The sequence below is a fragment of the Bombyx mandarina genome, chromosome 23 (assembly GCF_030267445.1).
Source record: "Bombyx mandarina strain Sakado chromosome 23, ASM3026744v2".
Lineage (NCBI taxonomy): Eukaryota > Metazoa > Arthropoda > Insecta > Lepidoptera > Bombycidae > Bombyx > Bombyx mandarina.
Window position 1 is genome coordinate 2,093,916 of NC_143229.1, and position 20,940 is coordinate 2,114,855.

Here is a 20,940-nt window from a genome sequence, read left to right on the forward strand (position 1 = left end):
CAAGAAACTCAGTGGGCTGTGTCTATGGGTTAATTCGCTCATCGAGCCCTTTGTCGCAACGACGGGTTCGACGAGGATGGTGACCAGTGCTTGTGGTGTCTAAAAGCACCGTTAATGGATCGGGAGGATCCGTAATGACGTGCTTTGGGCAACGTCGACTCTTTACCATTCGGTCTACAGGATCGGGATCATTCCATAAGCGGCACTGTGATGAATGCTTAAAATGTTTTGAGATGATTCCGTCATCTTCTTTTTACCATCAACATGACAGACTGACAGAAAGCTTATTCCTGTTAAATTTTCTAGTAACTATTCACCATCACGTGGTCTGTATTTTACCTTAGAAGATAATAAAAAAATTCGGGTCCGATATAATTTAAGGACATTATGTAAATGAAGAATTTTACTCCAAACATTAACTACATACATTAACTGAAATTAGGTATATTTTGTGAATCAAGAAATCTGACTGAAAATTATGATGTGACTGGAAATGAAATTAATAATGTGATCATTGTGAAAGCTTCTTAATAAAAATCGTTTAAAAATGTAATTATTTAACCTAACATTTAAATTTAAATTTTATTTTAAACATATGAAATTAAATGAATTAAACGTAAATTTTTGATAAAATTTACAGTATTCATTAATATTATTTTTAAAACGACTACTACTACTGCTACTTATCATTGCTAGGAGAAATTAGAATGCTAAAGATTCAGAACGAGACCTACTGACAACACTGTTTTCTATTTTTCTGTCAGTTTTGTGTTGTGCGTAGTTGTGGTTTAGTTTCTAATGGCTTAATTAATTTTGTTAATCGTTTTAATTTCTAATTCCGACACAAGTTTTGGTTTGAGCTTGTCCAAAAATGGCACTGCTTCCTCCGGATCCTGTTTACACTATCCGAAATGTCGATAATGTGCCAGTTTATTCACTGGCTTTCAGTTTTTTACCCGGGGGCTTAGAGAGGTTACTAGCCGGTTCGAAAAACGGTTATGTTTACGCATACAACCTCCAGGTGAGTTCGCATTATTTACAAAACGTAGTTGCGCAGGTGTTTGGCAAACGCTTATGTTACACTTCTACGTTCAATTTCATTTAAGATTAATAATTTTTGATCACCCACATAAGTGACCCAAAAAAAGTTGGCTAGTTCCCCAAATCAAAAAAGCCAACGCATTTAGCGTCACCTACATGATTCCCTACCGTAAGCCTCATTATATCCAAATATATCTTTTTAAAATGCTCATAAATAATTCAGAATATAGTTTCAGCAATAAATCTGAATATTTTATCATGTGTTGTAGATTGTTTGTGAAATCCAGATCATCATGCGATAAAATATTTGAATTTGAAACTAACATATTACATAGTCTTAAATTTAAATTCAGGATGACATTTCCATTTCAACTTGGAATAATAAATATATGTGTTGCAGACAAATAGAGTTCAGCAGAAGATACAAGTTGGTCAAGCTCCTATTCTTCATCTTATACACACTGACAGCCACCTTATAACACAAGAGAAAGGTGGAAAGCTTAAGGTCTTCGAATTAACGAATAGTGGTTATGAAGAAGATGCCGTAATTGAAGTAGATTATCCTGGTTTTTGTAGATTCGAAGCCAACACAAAACTCGCATCACTCTATGTACCTGAGAAGGATTACAAAATAAACATTTACAATTTTAATGGAGAAAAACTGGGTTCCTTAGAATATGATGATGCGTCAGTGAAACTTGGAGATGTCATGTGTCTAAAATTCATTGAGTTCCCATGCGATAGACCTTGTCTACTAGCTGGCTACGAAGCAGGTTGGCTGTTGTTATGGGATCTCAACACCAATAAATGTATCAGCAAACTTCAAGTTCTAGAGTGTCCAATGTCAGTTGACTACCACCTTGAACAGCAAAGAGGAATCATAGGCAATGCTTCAAATGTGATACAAATATTTAATTTAGGCAGAAAAGACTTAAGTTTGACCCTTAAGTTGGATGTGACTATTAAGAATCCGGGCATCAACAAAGTGAAGACACGGAGTGATGGTAAAGTATTCACGAGCGGAGGCTGGGATGGACACATACGTATATTTTCATGGTTCTCAATGAGACCCTTAGTAGTCCTTACAGAACATAAACAGGCAATTCAGGATGTTGCTTATTCTACTGAAAAAGTTTCACTTTGGAAAGCTTATATAATGGCAGCTGGAGGTCTGGATGGTGCTATCACGTTGTGGGATTTATATAATAGCAAGCAATGAAATTATCAAATAATGTTATACTGTGATTTGCAAGTTATGATCTGCCATAGTCTATGCCAGTTTTGCCTTTATACATCTACTAATGCTTTAATTGATTATATTTTTAGACAGCATTATAAACTTAGATCTCATAATATGTACAAATTTATGTAGAGGCATTATATTGTGTTGGTGTAATGTGGCCGAGCTATGTAGATGTTAAGCTAAAAAGTTAACAAAAGATAGAAATTCATATTTTCCAGTTATTTTTAAACAGATTAAATACTTTGAATATACTTTTTTGTGTTTCTGTTTCTATTGCCTATTCACAATTTATTACATTTATATTCTTTTATATACCAATGAACACACTGTATGTTTCATGTATGGCACTTCTTTTAAGATTTAAAATTATGTATCATTGTTTGAACAGCTTATACTTCTTGACAATGACCGGTACATTCTTTTGGAACAAAAGTATTTTGTGTACTTTTATCGCATATTTCCACATTAAATTAGATGCCAAACTTATATTCAGATTTAATGAAAAGAAAACAAGATTATTATGTACTGATTATATTTTTAATTATCTATCGAAATACAAGTAAACGGTAATTTTCTAATATCACATTAAAAAGTGCCTCTTAAATTATATACAACGACAAAAAATGTTAATATTCCTTAAAACTACGACTAGCGAAACGAAATAATGAACTCTGTTCAGCTTTATCATGCGTTGTGATATGTATGGACGAATAACTACAGCAACCCATTAAGCGCGGCTTACACTTCCACAATTTTCCTTGTTTTAGGAATGAGAGCTTCGTCATCAGTCTGTACCTCCATGAGCCTTCGCCTTTTACGTAGCGGTCTTGTAGATTCTGCCTGCTCTCTGGACTTGGTGACGATCTTAGCCATTTTATTGCCAAGTCTCGTTATCTTAAACTTTGGTAGGGTCTGCTCAGGGTTTCCTGTCTCGTTATCTTCGATTTCCATCCGATTATTGTCATCGGTTAGTATACGTTCATGGAATTCATCGTTTTGTTCATCGAGCGCTCTGGGCGTGTTTGTTTCAGCGGGCTCACTATGACCGTTGGACTGCTCTTTCCTCTTACCGCTATTCATCGTGAAATCTAACGGACCTTCTGTATCTTCGGGAGCTCTTTCCGTCTTAACCTTATTATTGCAATGAGCCTGGATAAAGGACGTCAGTGGAATTGGGATCGGTATCGGTATTGGTACGGGCAGAACTACCGGATACGGCACCAGAACAGTGACAGGCGGCGCCTGCCCCAATGGCGGTGGGAAGTTGAGGGGCGGCGGCAGTCTGGGCCTCTCGTGGTGGATCGGGAAGCCAGGGCGCGGCATAAAGTTCACTCTCGGCGGGAAAATGTTCTGGTGCCTGATGTCGTGGTGGTCGACGTACATGGGGGGTGGCATTCCGAACATAGGGTTCGGGAATTGCGGGGGTGGCGGTCCGGGGTGTTGGCTGATCGCGTGTGGCGGCGAATGTATCGCGTTAGTGATCGAAGCGGGCGACGAGCCCTCCGAGGGGCTGCACATTCGGAGGTCTTGCGCTTTCGGCGTCGCGGTCCGCTGCCGCGCGGTCTGAGACGTTACGGTGGCCGAACACTTGGACGTCCTGCGTTTGCGTAAGTTCATTTTGTTTCTAACGTCTTTCTTCGTTTCCGGCGATTTCTGCGTCGGAGCCATTTCTTCGGTTCGTTTCTTCATGAGTTTCGCGGTGGGCGCTACGGTTATCAAGGGCAAAGGCGATTTCCTAGTTGATGACTTTTGGATGTCCGTCTTTTCAGTCGTTTTGTTGGCGGGCTCTTGGTTGGGAGATCCGGAACGTTCAGAGGCGGGTGACACGGAGCGACTTCTACAGTTCTTGAGCCAAAGTTCTGGCGTGATAAGATTGGACGATGACGAAGCGTTGACCAGATGCGGGTTGAGGTCTAGGTGCGCCTGTGTCTCGCGACAGAATATGTGCATCTTGTATTGATTGAGGCACTTGTCTGAACAAAACTGTAGCTGCGTGGCTCCATCCTGAAATATAGGAATTGCATTATTTGTATTAATTGATACTTGGCATCATTAGTAACGTGGCGCACAACCTCTGACAGGGCATAAGACCTACAACGACTAGACATAGACTAAGACAGAGACTTGACAAGAATTCTAAAAGAGACAAAGATAGAAATGGAACGGAGGCGGACGTGACTAGCGGCAGGCAGCACTTTCAATGTCTTCACGGACACGGAAGACGGACACGAACCAGACGACAAGCAACGAATTGGCCGTTCTCATATGTATATAAAATAGACGACAAAAGAACGAACCGACCGTTCATATAGACAGGTAAGTAAGCTGAGGCTTGGCTTGTGCCCTTCGATTTGTTGGTATCCATGAATGACATTAACCACTAACCATTTTTTTTTTTATGATTGAGAGATTACTGGTGGCCCGAAGGCCTTTCCAGCTTCACCAGGACAGGTGGGCGAGCAAAGGCTCAGCCAGGAGGGGTGGGATTTGCTAACAGCTGCCCGAGCGCCTCCGAAGGAGACCTAACAACTCAAGAGCAATTGCTTCGCGAATGAATCTACTACCGGATCGGAATCGCGACCCGCTGAGAAGATCCGGCGAGAAACACAGCGGGCTGATGCATGGGTTAGGTTGCACGTCGACCTCTTTGTCGAGTTCGACGAGTACGGTTACTGGGGTCCCTAAGCCTGCTCCTAGTATTAGAGCTGAAGGCATCTAATGCAAAGGTTATTGGATCTGATGGATCCGTAAGGACGTGAGTCACTAACCATTAGCATCATTAATGGTCTTTGACGTTAATTATTTTTTTGCTTCAACGCTTTATAATTCATATGTTCTTTTGTTTTTTTTATAGATAGAAGAAGAGTGAGTAGGTGTCTCATTTTTCGTGATCATGTAACAAATACACAGGTTTTAAGAAACACTAATGCCTGTATGCTTAGTGCGAGTTTTTTAAATTCTCGATCGTTACTCAAAGTACTAAATACTACGTAAAAGTTACTCAAATTTGTATGGAGTTGAAACGTTTGCCTACGTTTGCCGCTAGGCGCTGTTCCAATTCCATACAAATTCTCCATAAAAATCCTAAGCGCACTGCTTAGTGCTTAGATTATGCATTACGATTTAACCGATAAATCACCCGCTGTATCAATGTTTTGACTTGATGTGTCTCAAAATGGGCAGTGGATTTCGTCTGCCCATCTTAGTTTAATATGCAATAGCCCAAAACACGTTACCTGGAAGTCTACGTAGGCAACAGTATGTCTAACGTGCCGACACCAGTCGCATGTCTTAGCGCGTTTGAAATTGGCCCGCCTCGATTGACTGAAACACAATTCCGAGCAGAAGGTTGCTCCCGCGTGTTGGAGCGCGCCGCTTTCACTCGTTATACCTTTGTTACACCACGAACATTCATCTGGAATCAAGAGAAGAAAAGAGGTTTTAGAGAAGAAAACTTACTGGTGGTAGGACATCTTGTAAGTCCGCACGGGTACATATCTTCATAATATATATATTATTCGAAACTCTACTCTACAATAAAAAATGTGAGATCAAACCGTATGTAGGTACATTTAGTTTAAATTATCTTGACGACTGACGAAAACCAAACAAATTATTATTATATACTATCTTAAATAAAATAAAATACAATATTATATAATATCTTATTACTGGTGGTAGGACCTCTTGTGAGTGCGCACGGGTAGGTACTTTTTTTTTCACAACTCCGCCTATTTCTGCAATAATGCGTTTCGGTTTGAATGGTGGGGCGGCCGTTGTAACTATACTGAGACCGTAGAACTTATATCTCAAGGTGGGTGGCGCATTTACGTTGTAGATGTCTATGGGCTCCAGTAACCACTTAACAACCAGGTGGGCTGTGAGCTCGTTCACTCATCTAAGCATTAAAAAAGAAAAGGGAGGTTTTAAACGTTCATCGGGGGTTCCTTTCGCAGAACTATGACCCTCATTTCCATACTTCCAACACTTCAACCTCGTCTTCATTTAGACTGGGAGGTCAGAGGTCATCATTTAGTTGTTATCCACACTAATAATATTATAAAGCTGAAGAGTTTGTTTGTTTGAACGCGCTAATCTCAGGAACTACTGGTCTGATTTGAAAAATTCTTTCAGTGTTAGATAGCCCATTTATCGAGGAAGGATATAGGCTATATAACATCACGCTAAGACCAATACAAGCGGAGCACCAATAAATAATGTTTTAAAATCGGAGTTATCTTTATCTTTTGAGAGCTTCAGCTGCGTGCGCTGCAGAAACGGTTAAATTTTCGCTAAAATAATATATGACAGAATTGTTCCCCTTTAAAAGATCTAGAAAAAAGTGGGCGATAGCATATGTCTATGTATTAAGGTTGGCTCACTATAAAGTTTTTTATGCTAACCAAATTTGTTCTAAAATAAAGCATTATTTGTGAACTATTCCACGAAGACGAAGTCGCGGGCAAAAGCTAGTTAATTGATAGTTTGATTAAACTGAAAAAAATGGTCATAGAAAACGTATAGGTACGTATTCAAATTCAAAATTACATTCTTAATGCATGAGGGATACAAATTATAATTTTAGTTAATTAATATTTACATGTTCCCGCCGTTAGCAGATGTCAGAAGAATAAGCGAGAATGAAATGACACCGCCCGCGGAACACGATAGCAAGTCGAAATAATTCTTTATTGTAAATCACGAGCTCAAATATCTATCTCCAATTAATTTGCGAATGATATTGAAACGGGAAAAAAATACGACGCGAAACTAAACACCGGCTTTCTCATTACCGAGCCCGCCTGATGGAGGACACTGATAGCTCGTTAAAAATCATATTAATTTACAATACTTATTTATTTTTTAATTCGTATAAATCAATTTACCGATTAATCAAGTTCCTTATAAGGGTCTAGTCAGATTGGTCTAACTTCAACTTGGATCACGATACATTTTATAATGCACGCATTACATACCTTTATCGGCAAATAAACCCTATGAGCAGACAGTCGACACTAAATACTTTATAATGTATTAAATGTCAAAGTTAAGTAAACACACTTCGATCAATAGTAGTATTATTGATCGAAGTAAACACACGTAATCCTGCGATTAGTCTTCACGTCAAATCTTCAGTGTGCTTAGTGCGAGTTTCTTAACGTTCTCGATAGCGTAAAAGTTAAGCCATTTTTGTATGCAGTTGGAACAGCGCCCCTAGCGGCAAACGTAAGCAAACGATCCCATTCCATACGAATATGAGCTAACTTTTACGCTATCGAGAACGTTAAAAAACTCGCACTAAGCACACAGATGACGTCTGTTAAGTTTAATGCTATGTAAACTCAGAAAATTACCTATTCGAAACTTTTTATTGTCCTTGTATGCAGACGAGCATACCCACCCACCTGATTGTGAGTGGTTACCGTCACCCATGGACTTCAGCAATTCCAAGGGCATAGCCAAGTCGCTACCTGCCGTTGAGTACTCTCCACAAGCCTCGTTTGAAGAAGGACAAGTCGCTCGCTCGGGAAACACCGTGGAGGGGAGCTCATTCCAAAGTCGGATGGTACGTGGCAAAAGGATCTCTAGAAACGCACTGTGGACTTATATGATACTTTATAAATATGGTGTTTTGTAAATTTCGTTTGGCTTCGTCAAGTCAAGTTACTAACATATTTCTACTGTGAATGATAGCAATCGGTACAATTGCTAAGCGGCAGAAATATGATGATGAAACCCTTGTAGTTTAATTGAAAAATTATCAGATTACGTAACCTTACTTTTGTTTGTGAACATTCACTTCTGTACACTATAGGGCTAGAAGTTTCTTTAAATGGCGTCATTTAAATTGGACTCATTTTATTTCCAATCGTATTCACTTAATTAAACAAAATATAAACTTCATTTTATAGATTTAAAACAAAGATTCATAAATGTACGCGTCTTCAAAATTGTAACACGATACATTTTTTAATAATCCCATTTAAACCGCAAAGATTACGTTTTCACTTGCGCCACACCTACATCGGTATCTGTCCGCAAGACTGTTTTACAAACAAAGCTATTTCGATGCCCACATCACTACTGGGTGAAGACCTATCTGGAGTGGGGAAAAAGGGGAAAGTTTGAAGGGGGGAAGTTGTTCCTCCAACTTACCTTGGCATTTATAGTACTATTCTAAGTGGTAAGTCGTCTTAAATATCATTTAAATGCGAAATTCAAGCATTTTAGTGCATTCTATGAATAGACTAGTTTTGCTTGGTTTTGCATGGCTAGACTCAAGTCCACAGGCAATACAACATGAATATCCACCGTCAAAGATGAGATGACTTCAAATTCCATGGTGAAGGAATAACATCGTGTAATAAAAATGAAACCCGCAAAATTATAATTTGCGTAATTACTGGTGGTAGGACCTCTTGTGAGTCCGCGCGGGTGGGTACCCGCCCACCCTGCCTATTTCTGCCGTGAAGCAGTAATGCGTTTCGATTTGAAGGGTGGGGCAGCCGTTGTAACTATACTTGAGACCTTAGAACTTATATCTCAAGATGGGTGGCGCATTTACGTTGTGGATGTCTATGGGCTCCAGTAAACACTTGACACCAGGTGGGCTGAGAGCTAGTCCACACATCTAAGCAATAAAAAAAAAAAATTGCAACTGATATTTTTTTTGCGTTATTCAAATGATTTTGTAAAATTATTAAGAGTCCTAGGAACTCATCGACAGGAGATCGATCAACATTTTCATTATATCAATGATTTGTAATATATTATAAATCTCTAAAGGAAATCTAATCTAAAATTTTTCATTGATAAGCTAGACACCAATTATAATGGACGCAACTTTTCGCACATTTTGTCCCCAAATGACGCCATGACCGGAATGAGCAGTATTAGCGTAGAAATCTTGAAATATATATTGGCAACTAAACAGCGTTTTAAAACCATAGCTACAACTAGCGCGCCCCCAGTATACCACGGGGTTATAACCTATAAAACAGGCGAATTCGCGGTGCGTTCATTAGGAATAGTAAACCGGCTTAGCGGTATCAAATTCGTAAATAATGTTCGTGAGCGTACATCGAACGAATAGGTATGGATTGTGTTACGTATGTTCAAAGCTTTTAGTTATCCCGTTGTTCGGATATTCAATACTACGTGTTCAAAATATTAAATTTGTAAACCTTTTTTTTTATTATATAATATCGATAATTTTATCACATTATAAACGATAACAACGTTAACTTTTATCCGGCTTATGGCTCGTTGTATAATATCACAAAATAACGTTTAATTTCCTTTGTCGTGTTGTATCAAGCAGTTGTCGTCACCCATAGACAACAGAGGTCAATGAAGTTGGGGGTTATCTGTGGGTTGAAGTTAACGGATTTCCTACTCTTCAAACTACATCTTTTTTTTTGGATTGAAGGATTACTGGTGGCCCGGTGGCCTTTCCAGTTTCACCAGACCAGGCGGGCGAGCAAAGGCAGCTAGGCGGGGTGGGATTTGCTAACAGCTGTCCGGGCGCCTCCGAAGGAGACCTAACAACTCAAGAGAAGCTGCTTCGCGAATGAATCTACTACCGGATCGGAATCGCGACCCGCTGAGTAGATCCTGCGAGAAACTCAGCGGGCTGGTGCATGGTTTAGGTTGCACGTCGAACTCTTTGTCGAGTTCGACGAGTACGGTTACCGGGGTCCCTAAGCCTGCTCCTAGTGTTAGAGCTGAAGGCGTCTAAGGCAAAGGTTATTGGATCTAAGGGATCCGTAAGGACGTGACAAACTATATCACAGATGTGACTGCTTTATCATAATATGACGTGAAATCTAGATTTGTCCTTGGACGCACCACGAAACGAAGCAATAAAAGGATTAAACAAAAAAATACTGTAATTTAAGTCTAATAAAAATATGTGTAACTAAATTATATTTCTAGTAAAAAAACCAATTACATTTTTCACTTAGTAGGGAGTATATTAATGAAACCCTACTAATTCTTAGAAGAAATATCTATCGGGAATGTATTAGTATGATTAGAAGCTTAATTTCCCGTGACAGTCGAAAAACTGCGGGAATAAACAATTCCCAGAAATACAGCTGTGTTAAAAAGAGGGTTGCCTTTCCGAGAAAATAGTCATTTATTTCAATGTAAATTGTTATGATAAAGTGGTACATAATGTACCTACATGTCGAAATTGATTGTAGGTTATTTTTTTTTAATCACATCAGCGTCCAGAGGCGTAATGAGGTACGTTGAGATTTTATTGCTTAGATGGTTGGACGAGCTCACACCCACCTGGTGTTAAGTGGTTACTGGAGCCCATAGACATCTACAACGTAAATGCGCCACCCACCTTGAGATATTAGTTATAAGGTCTCAGTACAGTTACAACGCCTGCCCCACCCTTCAAACCGAAACGCATTACTGCTTCACGGCAGAAATAAGCAGGGCGGTGGTACCTACCCGCGCGGACTCACAAGAGGTCCTACCACCAGTAAGAAGTTTTGAATGCTTGACAAGAAAAAATAAACGAATACCTACGAACATTTCAGAACATATTTAGAACACGATTATAATAATTCGTCACATTGTTACAGTAATTCATACTACTATAAATGCAAAAGTGTGTTTGTTTCTTTGTTTCTCATTCTTTCATGTCAAAACGAAGTAAATTGACATGATTTTAAATTGACAGTATTAGGTCGAAAGAGTGACATAGGCTATATTTTATCCTGATACAATATCTCATACCTACGAGGAACCGTTCAATTATCTTTAGAAAAATTAATAATATTTTAAAAAAACTAAAAAAATACGCTTTTATAGAAAATCCAACTAAAAATGGTAAATAAATTTTAATAAATTTGTAAAAAGTGTAAAAAAAGTGTAAAAAAGTGTAAGAAAAAATGATTTTATTATAAAAAAAGCGTTTTTATTTTAATTTTTTTTTAATATTGAATTGTCATTGGTTCTTAATAAGTATACCAAATTTCGACGTTTTGAAGGGTGTCAAAATCATGTTCAAAGATTCTGTTACAAACATACATACGTCTGAAGCTAATAAATATTATAAAAGCGTAAAGAGCGTATTAATCACGTGACACTTTAGAAAAAAACCAATTGACATTTTTCCTTGAATAGTCGAGCGAAGGCTCTGGTAACATACAGTACAGTATTATTATAAAGGCCGAGAACGGTAGTTAATTAACACATTGACTGCCATGCTTACGGTCCACACCAGGTGGACTGCAAGCTCGTCCACCCATCTAAGCAATAAAAAAAATATCAGTAAATGAACAACAAAATTCACCTTTATTCTTCTGTTCATTAGATTGTTCAGGGCTGGAAGCGTCTTTTGCTCGCGAGGCGGCCCACCTCCTAAGCTCCAGCCTCTCGTAACCGTACCAGCCAAGAAGTTCGTTCATGGCTGTTTCTGCGAAGTCCTGCAATCAAAATTCAACTTTATTTTTGAAAGATAAGGATTTTTTTTAAGTCGTTCAATTTCTTTAACAATCTTCTGAAGGCCTTTCGATGGGCTATACATGCTGTAAGTGACCGATCCCAAAGGCGAATGATGAGTCTAGTAATGCGTACGAAAACCGAAATCCATATACATTTAACATAAACATATTATAGCACCTATAGAATTGAAGAGACGTAATCTAACATTCTTTTTTTTTATAGTTACATGGGTGGACAAGCTCATAGTCCATCTGGTGTTAAGTAGTTACTGGAGCCCATCGAAATCCACAACGTAAATGCGCCACCCACTTTGAGATATAAGTTCTAAGGTCTCAAGTATAGTTACAACGGCTGCCCCACCCTTCAAACCGAAACGCATTACTGCTTCACGGCAGAAATAGGCACGGTGGTGGTACCCACCCGCGCGGACTCACAAGAGGTCCTACCACCAGTAAATGTATATGTCCAATGTACACGAGTGCACGGCGAAGGCAGAGTGTAGACAATCTTGTCATGATCTGCAGTTGTTCTAAGATTGGTTCTCTTCGTTGTCCAAGGTATTCGGAGCATTTCGATACAGATCGAGCTAATTAAAGCGTGTTAAAATGTTCATACTCACATCAGAACTAATTAATTTTGTGCCGCAGGATAAATGTCACAAGATAGTGACAAATCAAAGTCACAATGTAATCGTATAATCCTGATTAATACTTGCGCAGAGAACCCGAAAAGTATTAAAATAAGAATGTGAATTAAATTTGCACGTCACTAACAGCAGTAAAGTGCAAACGTACTGGGAAACAACTGTAGGATATTACTGAACATTAAATAATTTGTCCCGGGCTTTATCGAACTTATGTTTAGTAATCATTAGTGGTAGAGAGTTTCATAAGTCTAAGTGTTTTTTGGCGAAACAAAAAAAATATAATTTGCGTATTTACTGGTGGTAGGACCTCTTGTGAGTCCGCGCGGATAGGTACCAACCACCCCGCCTATTTCTGCCGTGAAGCAGTAATGCGTTTCGTTTTGAAGAGAGGGGTATCCATTGTAACTATACTAAATAAATAAATAAATATTTACTAACAATCACGCCACGTTAACTGGTCCCGTGATAAGTTCGTAAAGAACTTGTGTTACAGGTACCAGATAACGGAAATAAATGTAAGATTTTTATTATACACATACATATATTTAATACTGAGACCATAGAACTTATATCTCAATGTGGGTGGCGCATTTACGTTGTAGATGTCTATGGATTCCAGTAACCACTTAACGCCAGGTGGGCTGTGAGCTCGTCCACCCACATAAGCAATAAAAAAATAAAAATAAAAAGTCATGCATTTCGGCATGAAGGGCGAGGACAGCTATAATGTTATAATTGAGGCTTTGATGTCTCAAGGTGTGGGCGGGGATCTCGGCATAAGAGCTCAATTACGCACCTAACACCGGATGGACCGTAAGAGATGTAGAACTATCTAGCAATCACAAAAATATCCGGTATTTACCTATAGTTTTTTTAGATAATCATAAAAAAATCTAATTGTGTGCTTGATTTTCATAAAAAAAAATTCCTGCCTAAGCTGATGGTCTTGAGAGACCATATCAGCGTAACCGGGTGAGTAGGTGAGGGTGAGTAGGGGCTCAAACCTGACGTTGCTATCACGAACCCTAGCAAGAGCCGTGCTTCGCAGAATCTACCACCGGATCGGAAACACGACCCACTGAGAAGATCCGGCGAGAAATTAAGTGGGCTCTTTTTTCAGCTTTACCCACGTAACAATATATCGGTGCCTAAATAATCCAGCTATTTTTATTGAGCCCAAATAAAAAGTGATTTACATTATAAAATTCGTGTGACCCCTTTAAAAGTATTTTACTGTCGCCAAAAAAACATTAATAAATTCTCGAAGAACATCCGTAATGTCGCGGCGGTTTAACTGTTATTTGTGTCAGAAGTGTAATTTTGTATTTGTAATGCTGTATGATAGAATCGAATGGTTTAAATACGTTCGAATTAAACGGTACAGCACTAGTGGGGGATTGTTACCAACATCGTCTGCCAATTTCTGCCGGTTTTTTTTTATTTTTACAAATAAGCAAAAGCGATGTCGACCTGAACGCCAATTTATTCGCTAGTGATTACCGAACTGCATCAGCCGTTATCTCTGATTCTGATGTATGGTTTTGAGAGGTGAACGACAAAGGGAAGATCTTCACCTAGTGCATGAAATTGCACGACAGATTTTTAGCCCACCGAGTTTCTCGTCGGATCTTCTCAGTGGGTCGCGTTTCCGATCCGGTTGTAAATTCTGCAAACCACTGCTATTGCCAGGGCCAGTGTTAGCAACACTCCGGTTTGAGTCCCGTGAGCTCACCTACATGTAAGGGCAAAGCTGAAATAGCCTCTCAAGGCTATCAGCATAAATAGGAAAAAAAAAGACAGATTGACGGTCCAAATATTGTTGTTCAGCGCTTTTATATATACAAACTTATCTTGAAAATGTCGTTGGCGAGATTCAGGCATCTATCTTGTATTCATGGCTACCGCTACAAGGTTTGTATAGAGCCAACAATTTATTACTTTTCCACCACGTCGCCAATACGTTCTGAATTGAGTGCCTTCAGTTTTGAAAGTCGGTTAATAAGGTTAATAATTAACTAAAATCCTAACTCAAATACGTTCTCGTAATACAAGATTTAAACAACAAAGGAAAATTTAAAGCGAAACACAGCGAAGACGTGCTCATTACGTACGGTAACCCAATACGTTTGACACACGAGTATCAAAATAACATGGTATTAATTAATACTAGTGCGGTGACAGAGAACAGGCTAGTATTACAAGATGACCAGTTCCCTTCAGATAATTGGTCTCTAGTGGCTCAAAATAAAAATGTCGTGTTTTTAAATTTAAAAACAGATTTCAAAAAAAAAAAACATTTATAACGATCTTAATTTCAGTATGTTCGAGTATCAATTTCGTCTCGCATGATACCCTACAATGAACTATTAAAAAAAATGAATTTAATCACCTTATACACCACTGAGGCATTTAAAAAACCTATACTCCTGTCACAGTAACGTAATATTTAGTTGGTATTCAGTAATATCAATACGGGATAGAGTCTAGTATAAAGTTACTAACACGATCATACGTGACCCTTTGAGGTAACATGACACTTCTTTCGAAAATATTTAATTTATTTGTATTAACCTATCACATATTAGTCGAGATGACCTTCTATCTATGTGTATACTATTATATTGTTAGTGAATTCTGGAGGGTTTTCTTGGGGATATAGGATTTGGTGGTGAATCGGGCATTTTCAGCGTGACCAAACCGGACCGAGGAGTTGGTAATAATGTTTTACCCATAACTATACTATCCAACGAAAATATCTAGAAGTACTAATAGCACACGATCCAATTTCATCGTCAGTATTCGTTATTTTATCAAATGCATCAAAAAGGAACCTACAAACAAAGGCGGTTATATTGGTTTCTAGCGACCCGCCCTCGCTTCGCTTCGGAAACATTAAATTTTATTATTGATAGTTGAGTCCCGCGATGTTACCCGCGTTTATTGTCGTACCGCGGGTGACGCCGCGGGGCGCAGCTAGTCTAAAAAAAGTAGCCTAAGTTACTCCTTATATCATCAACTATCTGTCAGTGAAAATCCCGTCAAAATCGGTCCAGCCGTTCCATAGATTAGCCGTAACAAACAGACAGATAGACAGACAGACAGACAGACAAAAATGTTAAATAAATTATTTTGGTGTATGTACCGAATATATAATCATAGGCATGTAGTAAAAATCGGCTATTTCAATATTACAAACAGACACTCCAATTTAATTTATATGTATAGATGTATAGATTTCGTCACGATAAAATAAAAATCGTTACCACTAAAATTTCCACGGTATAATCTCGCCTTTTTAAATGTCAATACATAATACTATTATTGATACTTCCGAAGTTACGAATACTTTACAGTTGTCGTGGTCACGGACGACTAACAGCTGTATATTTGAAAAATCGTAAATCATATAATGAAAATGATAAAGTCGAGATTAAACCGTAAAAGTAGGTACTTTTAATTGTGTTATCGACTCGCGGAAACCGAAAATAAAATACTAAATAAAAATCTGTATCGAACAAAATGCGTTTTACCAATATATTTTTTTCAGCATTGCACTGAAATAAACTCAAGCAAAAGTCACAAAAAATTAGTTGAGGCACAGGACTCACAATTTCTACTGCATTCACACTAAAATAAGAGTTATCACATCATACGCTGATTATCTGAAGTGAAGCGGATATGCGACTCAGACTCCTAGTTTCTATTACCTTTACAGAATTTAACCGTAGTAACGCAGCTTTAATGATACAATCAATCACTTAATGATAAACAGCCAGCGAAAGCAATAAAATAGTTCAAAGATAAATATTTCTTCAATTTTACTCTTACTTTCCGTTTACAATAGGCAAGAGGTGGCTGACACGTGTCCAGAGACTTTTTTTTCCTACCTATGCTGATAGTTTTGAGAGGCTAAATCAGTTTCGCCCTAACGTGTAGGTGAGCTCACAGGGCTCAAACCGGAGTGTTGCTAACACTGACCCTAGCAAGAGCAGTGCTTCGCAGAATATACCACCGGATCGGAAACGCGACCCACTGGGAAGATCTGGCGAGAAACTCAGTGGGCTGTGTCTATGGGTTAATCGAAAGTCGAATCCAGATTGTCTGATATAAGATTTCAGGACTTCTATTGCTACGGAATATAGTTTAAAAACGTTATTAACCAAAAACCAAATGCGTCTAAAACACGAGCCATATTTTCGCGCTTAAATTTTCCCGACGCTCCCAATGTTGCCAGAGCAATAATTATCGCCGTTGCAAACCCGATACTACACGCAAGCAAGGAACGCACGGTAACATTAAACCGCACGGCCATTATTCAGTTTTAGCTGCCAGAAATTGAAAATCATGCGAATATTATGTAGTACACGGTTCGGTGAAACATTAATTATCTAGTAACTTTAACTATGTTTTATTAATTAGTGGCAGTTCAATTGGCATGTGTTTTCGGTTTATTTGAAACATAATAATATTAAAATTACAATATTTAATATTATTATATTATAAGCTTACAATTACGGTTTAATTTCGCTTTTATTATTTTAATTTTGTTAAGATATTATTGTCTATTCATTAACATCTAATATAATTAAGAATCGATATGCACAATGACGGGAGAGCTCGCATAGATATGATTCTGTAGGTAAATAAGTGAAATTGAAATATTCTCTTTTTTTAAATGCTGTTTAAAAGATTTTTGATCAAAATAAGATCAGATTCCCAAGGTTTTCTTAGGGTTAGGAATTGGAAAATATGGAAATATAATGTCTAATACAAAATAATTTATTTTGATTTAGTGTCCGTAGAACTTTTTACTGAAAATCAAAATACACAAACCAACGCGCAGACTCGGGCAATTAATCTGAATTTATACAAAATACGTATTATACGATATCTATAAATAAAACTTAAGAGATGGAGGCAACGACCTCATTGAATGTTATCATATCGTCATATCGTCATATCGTCATATTGTTGGGAAAATTCTCTTACGAAAGAATACATACCTTCTTCATCCACATCTTCGGTAGATTTTGGATGTTTGAGGGCACGAGATGACAAAAAAATGCTTCTAAGCCTGGGTTTTAGGAGCTCAGAAAGTAAATCGTAATAGTTGTTTGACATCCGAGTAATACATGTTATTTTTTCCAAATAATAATCGTCGGCTTAATAACTTACTCACTTAAAACACTTGATTCGGGTTTCCTCAAATGCATTAGGACTTCTATGTAATTTTCACCGTAGCAACATCGCGTAATAGATCTTATGTAACGTCATCTATCGTCGCATAGATAGAAACTAGTATAACCCCTAAATCACGCTTATATTATAATTACAAGAAATTCCGTATGTACTTCTCGACAAACGCACCCATAGCTTCAGCCTATCCTTTCACGTCAGTCTGACAACAAAAGCTAGACAAAGAGGGTTATAACCCGCCTGTAATACAAACCGATGACATTGTGATATCAAGTATAACATAAATGCTTTTAATGGCAGTAGCTGGCTAAGGTAAATTTAGGAGCGTTTGCAATCTGACACCGACCGACCTACGCACGTCAGTGTTGCCAGTAAAGAAAACTTAACACCTTGCACTCAGAGCATCTACCCGACATTGGTAGCGTTCACGAAATCGAAACAGTACTATTAAATGTTCTGCTTTTATTAGGCTTTACGTAATAAATGAGTTTACTGAATATTATGTAAGCTATCAACCGCCTATTGTAGTATTGCGCTGTTATAACGATTGTTAGTTCATGATTTATTTTGATTTTAGAGTGTTTACATTTAAAATGTTTAAATTAAAGATATTTCTATTATTTTATAAGATACTAGCTGACCCGGCAGACTTCGTAGTGCTTTAATCGTTAAATAAAATACCTAAACTTTTGTATAGGAATCCGTCCGGCGGGGGGACATCAAAGGAAAAACAAAATTGTTATTTTTATTTAATTCATATTCATCAACCTTTTGAACCTTCTCTGGACTTCCAAAAATCATTAAATACCAAAATTAGCAAAATCGATCCAGCCGTTTTCGAGTTTTAACGAAACTAACCAACAGCAATTCATTTTTATATAGGTATATATATAGATAGATAGATAGATAGATAGAAGACATCAGATCTAAGTTGGTTTGAGAGTAGCCGAAGGTGGGACGAGATGACGCAGCATGGCGAGGACGAAACTCGTGGATGGAGGTGGTCACGACCCTCAGACATGAGGAGCACGTCTGAAGGAGAGTTTTTTTAATTTTTTTTATTGCTTATATGGGTGTACGACCTCACAGCCCACCTGGTGTTAAGTAGTTACTGGAGCCCATAGACATCTAAAACGTAATGGTCTCAAGTATAGTTACCACGGCTGCCCCGCCCTTCAAACCGAAACGCATTACTGCTTCACCGCAGAAATAGGCGAGGTGGTGGTTTACGGTAGGCAGCGGCTTGGCTCTGCCCCTGGTATTGCTGACGTCCATGAGCGACGGTGACCACTTACCATCAGGTGGGCCGTATGCTCGTCTGCCTACAATGGCAATAAAAAAAATAAAAAAACCTACCCATGCGAACGCACAAGAGGTCTTAACACCAGTAATAAAATATTATATAACATTGTATTTTTTATTTTTATTTAAGATATTAGGTAGGTATATAATAATATTTTCTTTGGTTTTCGCCAGTCGTCAAGATAATTTAAACTAAATGTACCTACATACGGTTTGATCTCACATTTTTTATTGTCCTTAAATCATTTCGAGTGTTTCGAACAATATATATATATATATTAGCGACCCGCCTTCGCTTCGCTTCGGAAACATTAAATTTTATTATTGATAGCTGAGTCCCGCGATGTTACCCGCGGTACGATAATAACCGCAGGTGAAGCCGCGGGGAGAATCTAGTCTAAAAAAAGTAGCCTAAGCTACTCCTTATAGCATCAGCTACCTATCAGTGAAAGTCCCGTCAAAATCAGTCCAGCCATTCCAGAGATTAGCCGGAACAAACAGACAGACAGACAAAAATTGTAAAAAATGTTATTTTGGTGTATGTACCGTATATATATTCATATGCATGTAGTAAAAATCGGCTATTCCAATATTACAAACAGACACTCCAATTTTATTTATATGTATGGATGAAGATATGTATGTATACAGAACACGATCAATAAAATTCATATCTAATATGCTTATGATTATTAATAAAACAAAAATATTCTGTCGACTTGTAAAATATGCATTTGAACGTTTTATTGTGCATTCGTAATCTGATATGGGTTGTTTTAATGGTCGTTGAACGAGGCCTGGTGCCAGAATAATTATTAGCATAACATAACTTCGAGGTAAGGTGTTGAGTTACAAAACTTTACTAACTGCCACTGTATATGTAGGCGTGTTATTGTATATCGACGCTTGAAAGGCAAACGTGACTAAGCGATAATAACTGCTTTGTACATAAATGATAGACAATAACCATATTCGATGCGCAAAAAAAAATACATTTCTAGGTCTATTAAAATCATTTCAATCTTACAGCTAGATTCGTTAAAATATAATTTTTTTCAGGTATTTCAACTTTAAATTAGTTTACTGTAAAGTTTACGCATTGTCGCTTAATCACGTTTGCCTTTCAAGCGTCGATATAGGTATATTTTTATGTGATCCTTTTGGGACACTTTAAGCTCTACTTGCGTGTTACGTACACATCACGCGTGCTGAAATGTTGGGAGATCATACAAATGAACTTTGAAGTCGTCGTGGCCTAAAGGTTAAGACGCCCGACGCATTCGTATGTAGCGATGCATCGGCGTTCGAATCCCGCCGGCAGGTATCAATATTTCAATGAAATACGTACTTGACAAATGTTCACTATTGACTTCCACGACGAAGGAATAACATCGTGTAAGAAAAATCAAACCCGCAAAATTAGAATTTTCGTAATTACTTGTGGTAGGACGTCTTGTGAGTCCGCATGGATAAGTACGACCATCCTGGCTATTCCTATCGTGAAGCAGTAATGTGTTTCGATTTGAAGTCCCGCCGTTGCACTGTTAAAAAAGCAAGAACTCAGAACTCATGTCTCAAGGTGGATGGCGTCATTTACGTTGTAAATGTCTGTTTTTTTTTATTTATTTTTTATTACTTAGATGGGTGGACGAGCTCACAGCCCAAATGGTGTTAAGTGGTTACTGGAGCCCATAGACATCTACAACGTAAATGCGCCACGCACCTTGAGATATAAGTTCGAAGGTCTCAAGTAAAGTTACAACGGTTGCCCCACCCTTCAAGCCGAAACGCATTACTGCTTCACGGCAGAAATAAGCAGGCTGGTGGTACCTACCCGCGCGGACTCTCAAGAGGTCCTACCACCAGTAAAATGTCTATACGTACCATTATTAAACATGAATGTCCCGGACCAAAATAAGTTTTTGCTTCGTTAAATGAAACCTCTGGCGGCGAACGCATAAAAACGCAAGTGTAATATTTCATTTAAGAAACATTCGTGGTTCTTCCTTGACCCAGTGACCGGCGTGCAAACGAGTACGAACTTATACAA

At 38.2% G+C, this 20,940-nt stretch overlaps 2 protein-coding genes across 2 annotated transcripts in view; one reads left to right on the plus strand and one right to left on the minus strand.

Moving 5' to 3' along the window:
* Positions 1–56: 56 nt before the first annotated feature.
* LOC114246960 (guanine nucleotide-binding protein subunit beta-like protein 1) lies at positions 57–2,535 on the plus strand. Its single transcript, XM_028179733.2, has 2 exons — positions 57–1,021; positions 1,442–2,535. The coding sequence occupies exons 1-2, from the start codon at positions 872–874 to the stop codon at positions 2,258–2,260; spliced, it is 969 nt and encodes a 322-aa protein (XP_028035534.1). The 5' UTR covers positions 57–871; the 3' UTR covers positions 2,261–2,535.
* A 267-nt stretch (positions 2,536–2,802) lies between these two features.
* The window catches only part of Sobp (Sine oculis-binding protein), a 40,993-nt gene continuing 22,855 nt past the window's right edge, over positions 2,803–20,940 (minus strand). Inside the window, exons 2-4 of the mRNA XM_028179758.2 lie at positions 11,595–11,727; positions 5,521–5,699; positions 2,803–4,288 (exon numbers count right to left, since the gene is read on the minus strand). Coding sequence (XP_028035559.2) covers positions 3,023–4,288; positions 5,521–5,699; positions 11,595–11,727 — 1,578 coding nt within the window. The 3' untranslated portion in view covers positions 2,803–3,022. The remainder of the gene's footprint in view (positions 4,289–5,520; positions 5,700–11,594; positions 11,728–20,940) is intronic.

Excerpts from the sequence above, each read along its gene's own strand:
- LOC114246960 (XM_028179733.2), top strand. The coding sequence starts at position 872 with ATGGCACTGCTTCCTCCGGATCCTGTTTACACTATCCGAAATGTCGAT. Across the intron at positions 1,022-1,441 it reads TTTACGCATACAACCTCCAG|ACAAATAGAGTTCAGCAGAA; the intron begins GTGAGTTCGCAT and ends TATGTGTTGCAG.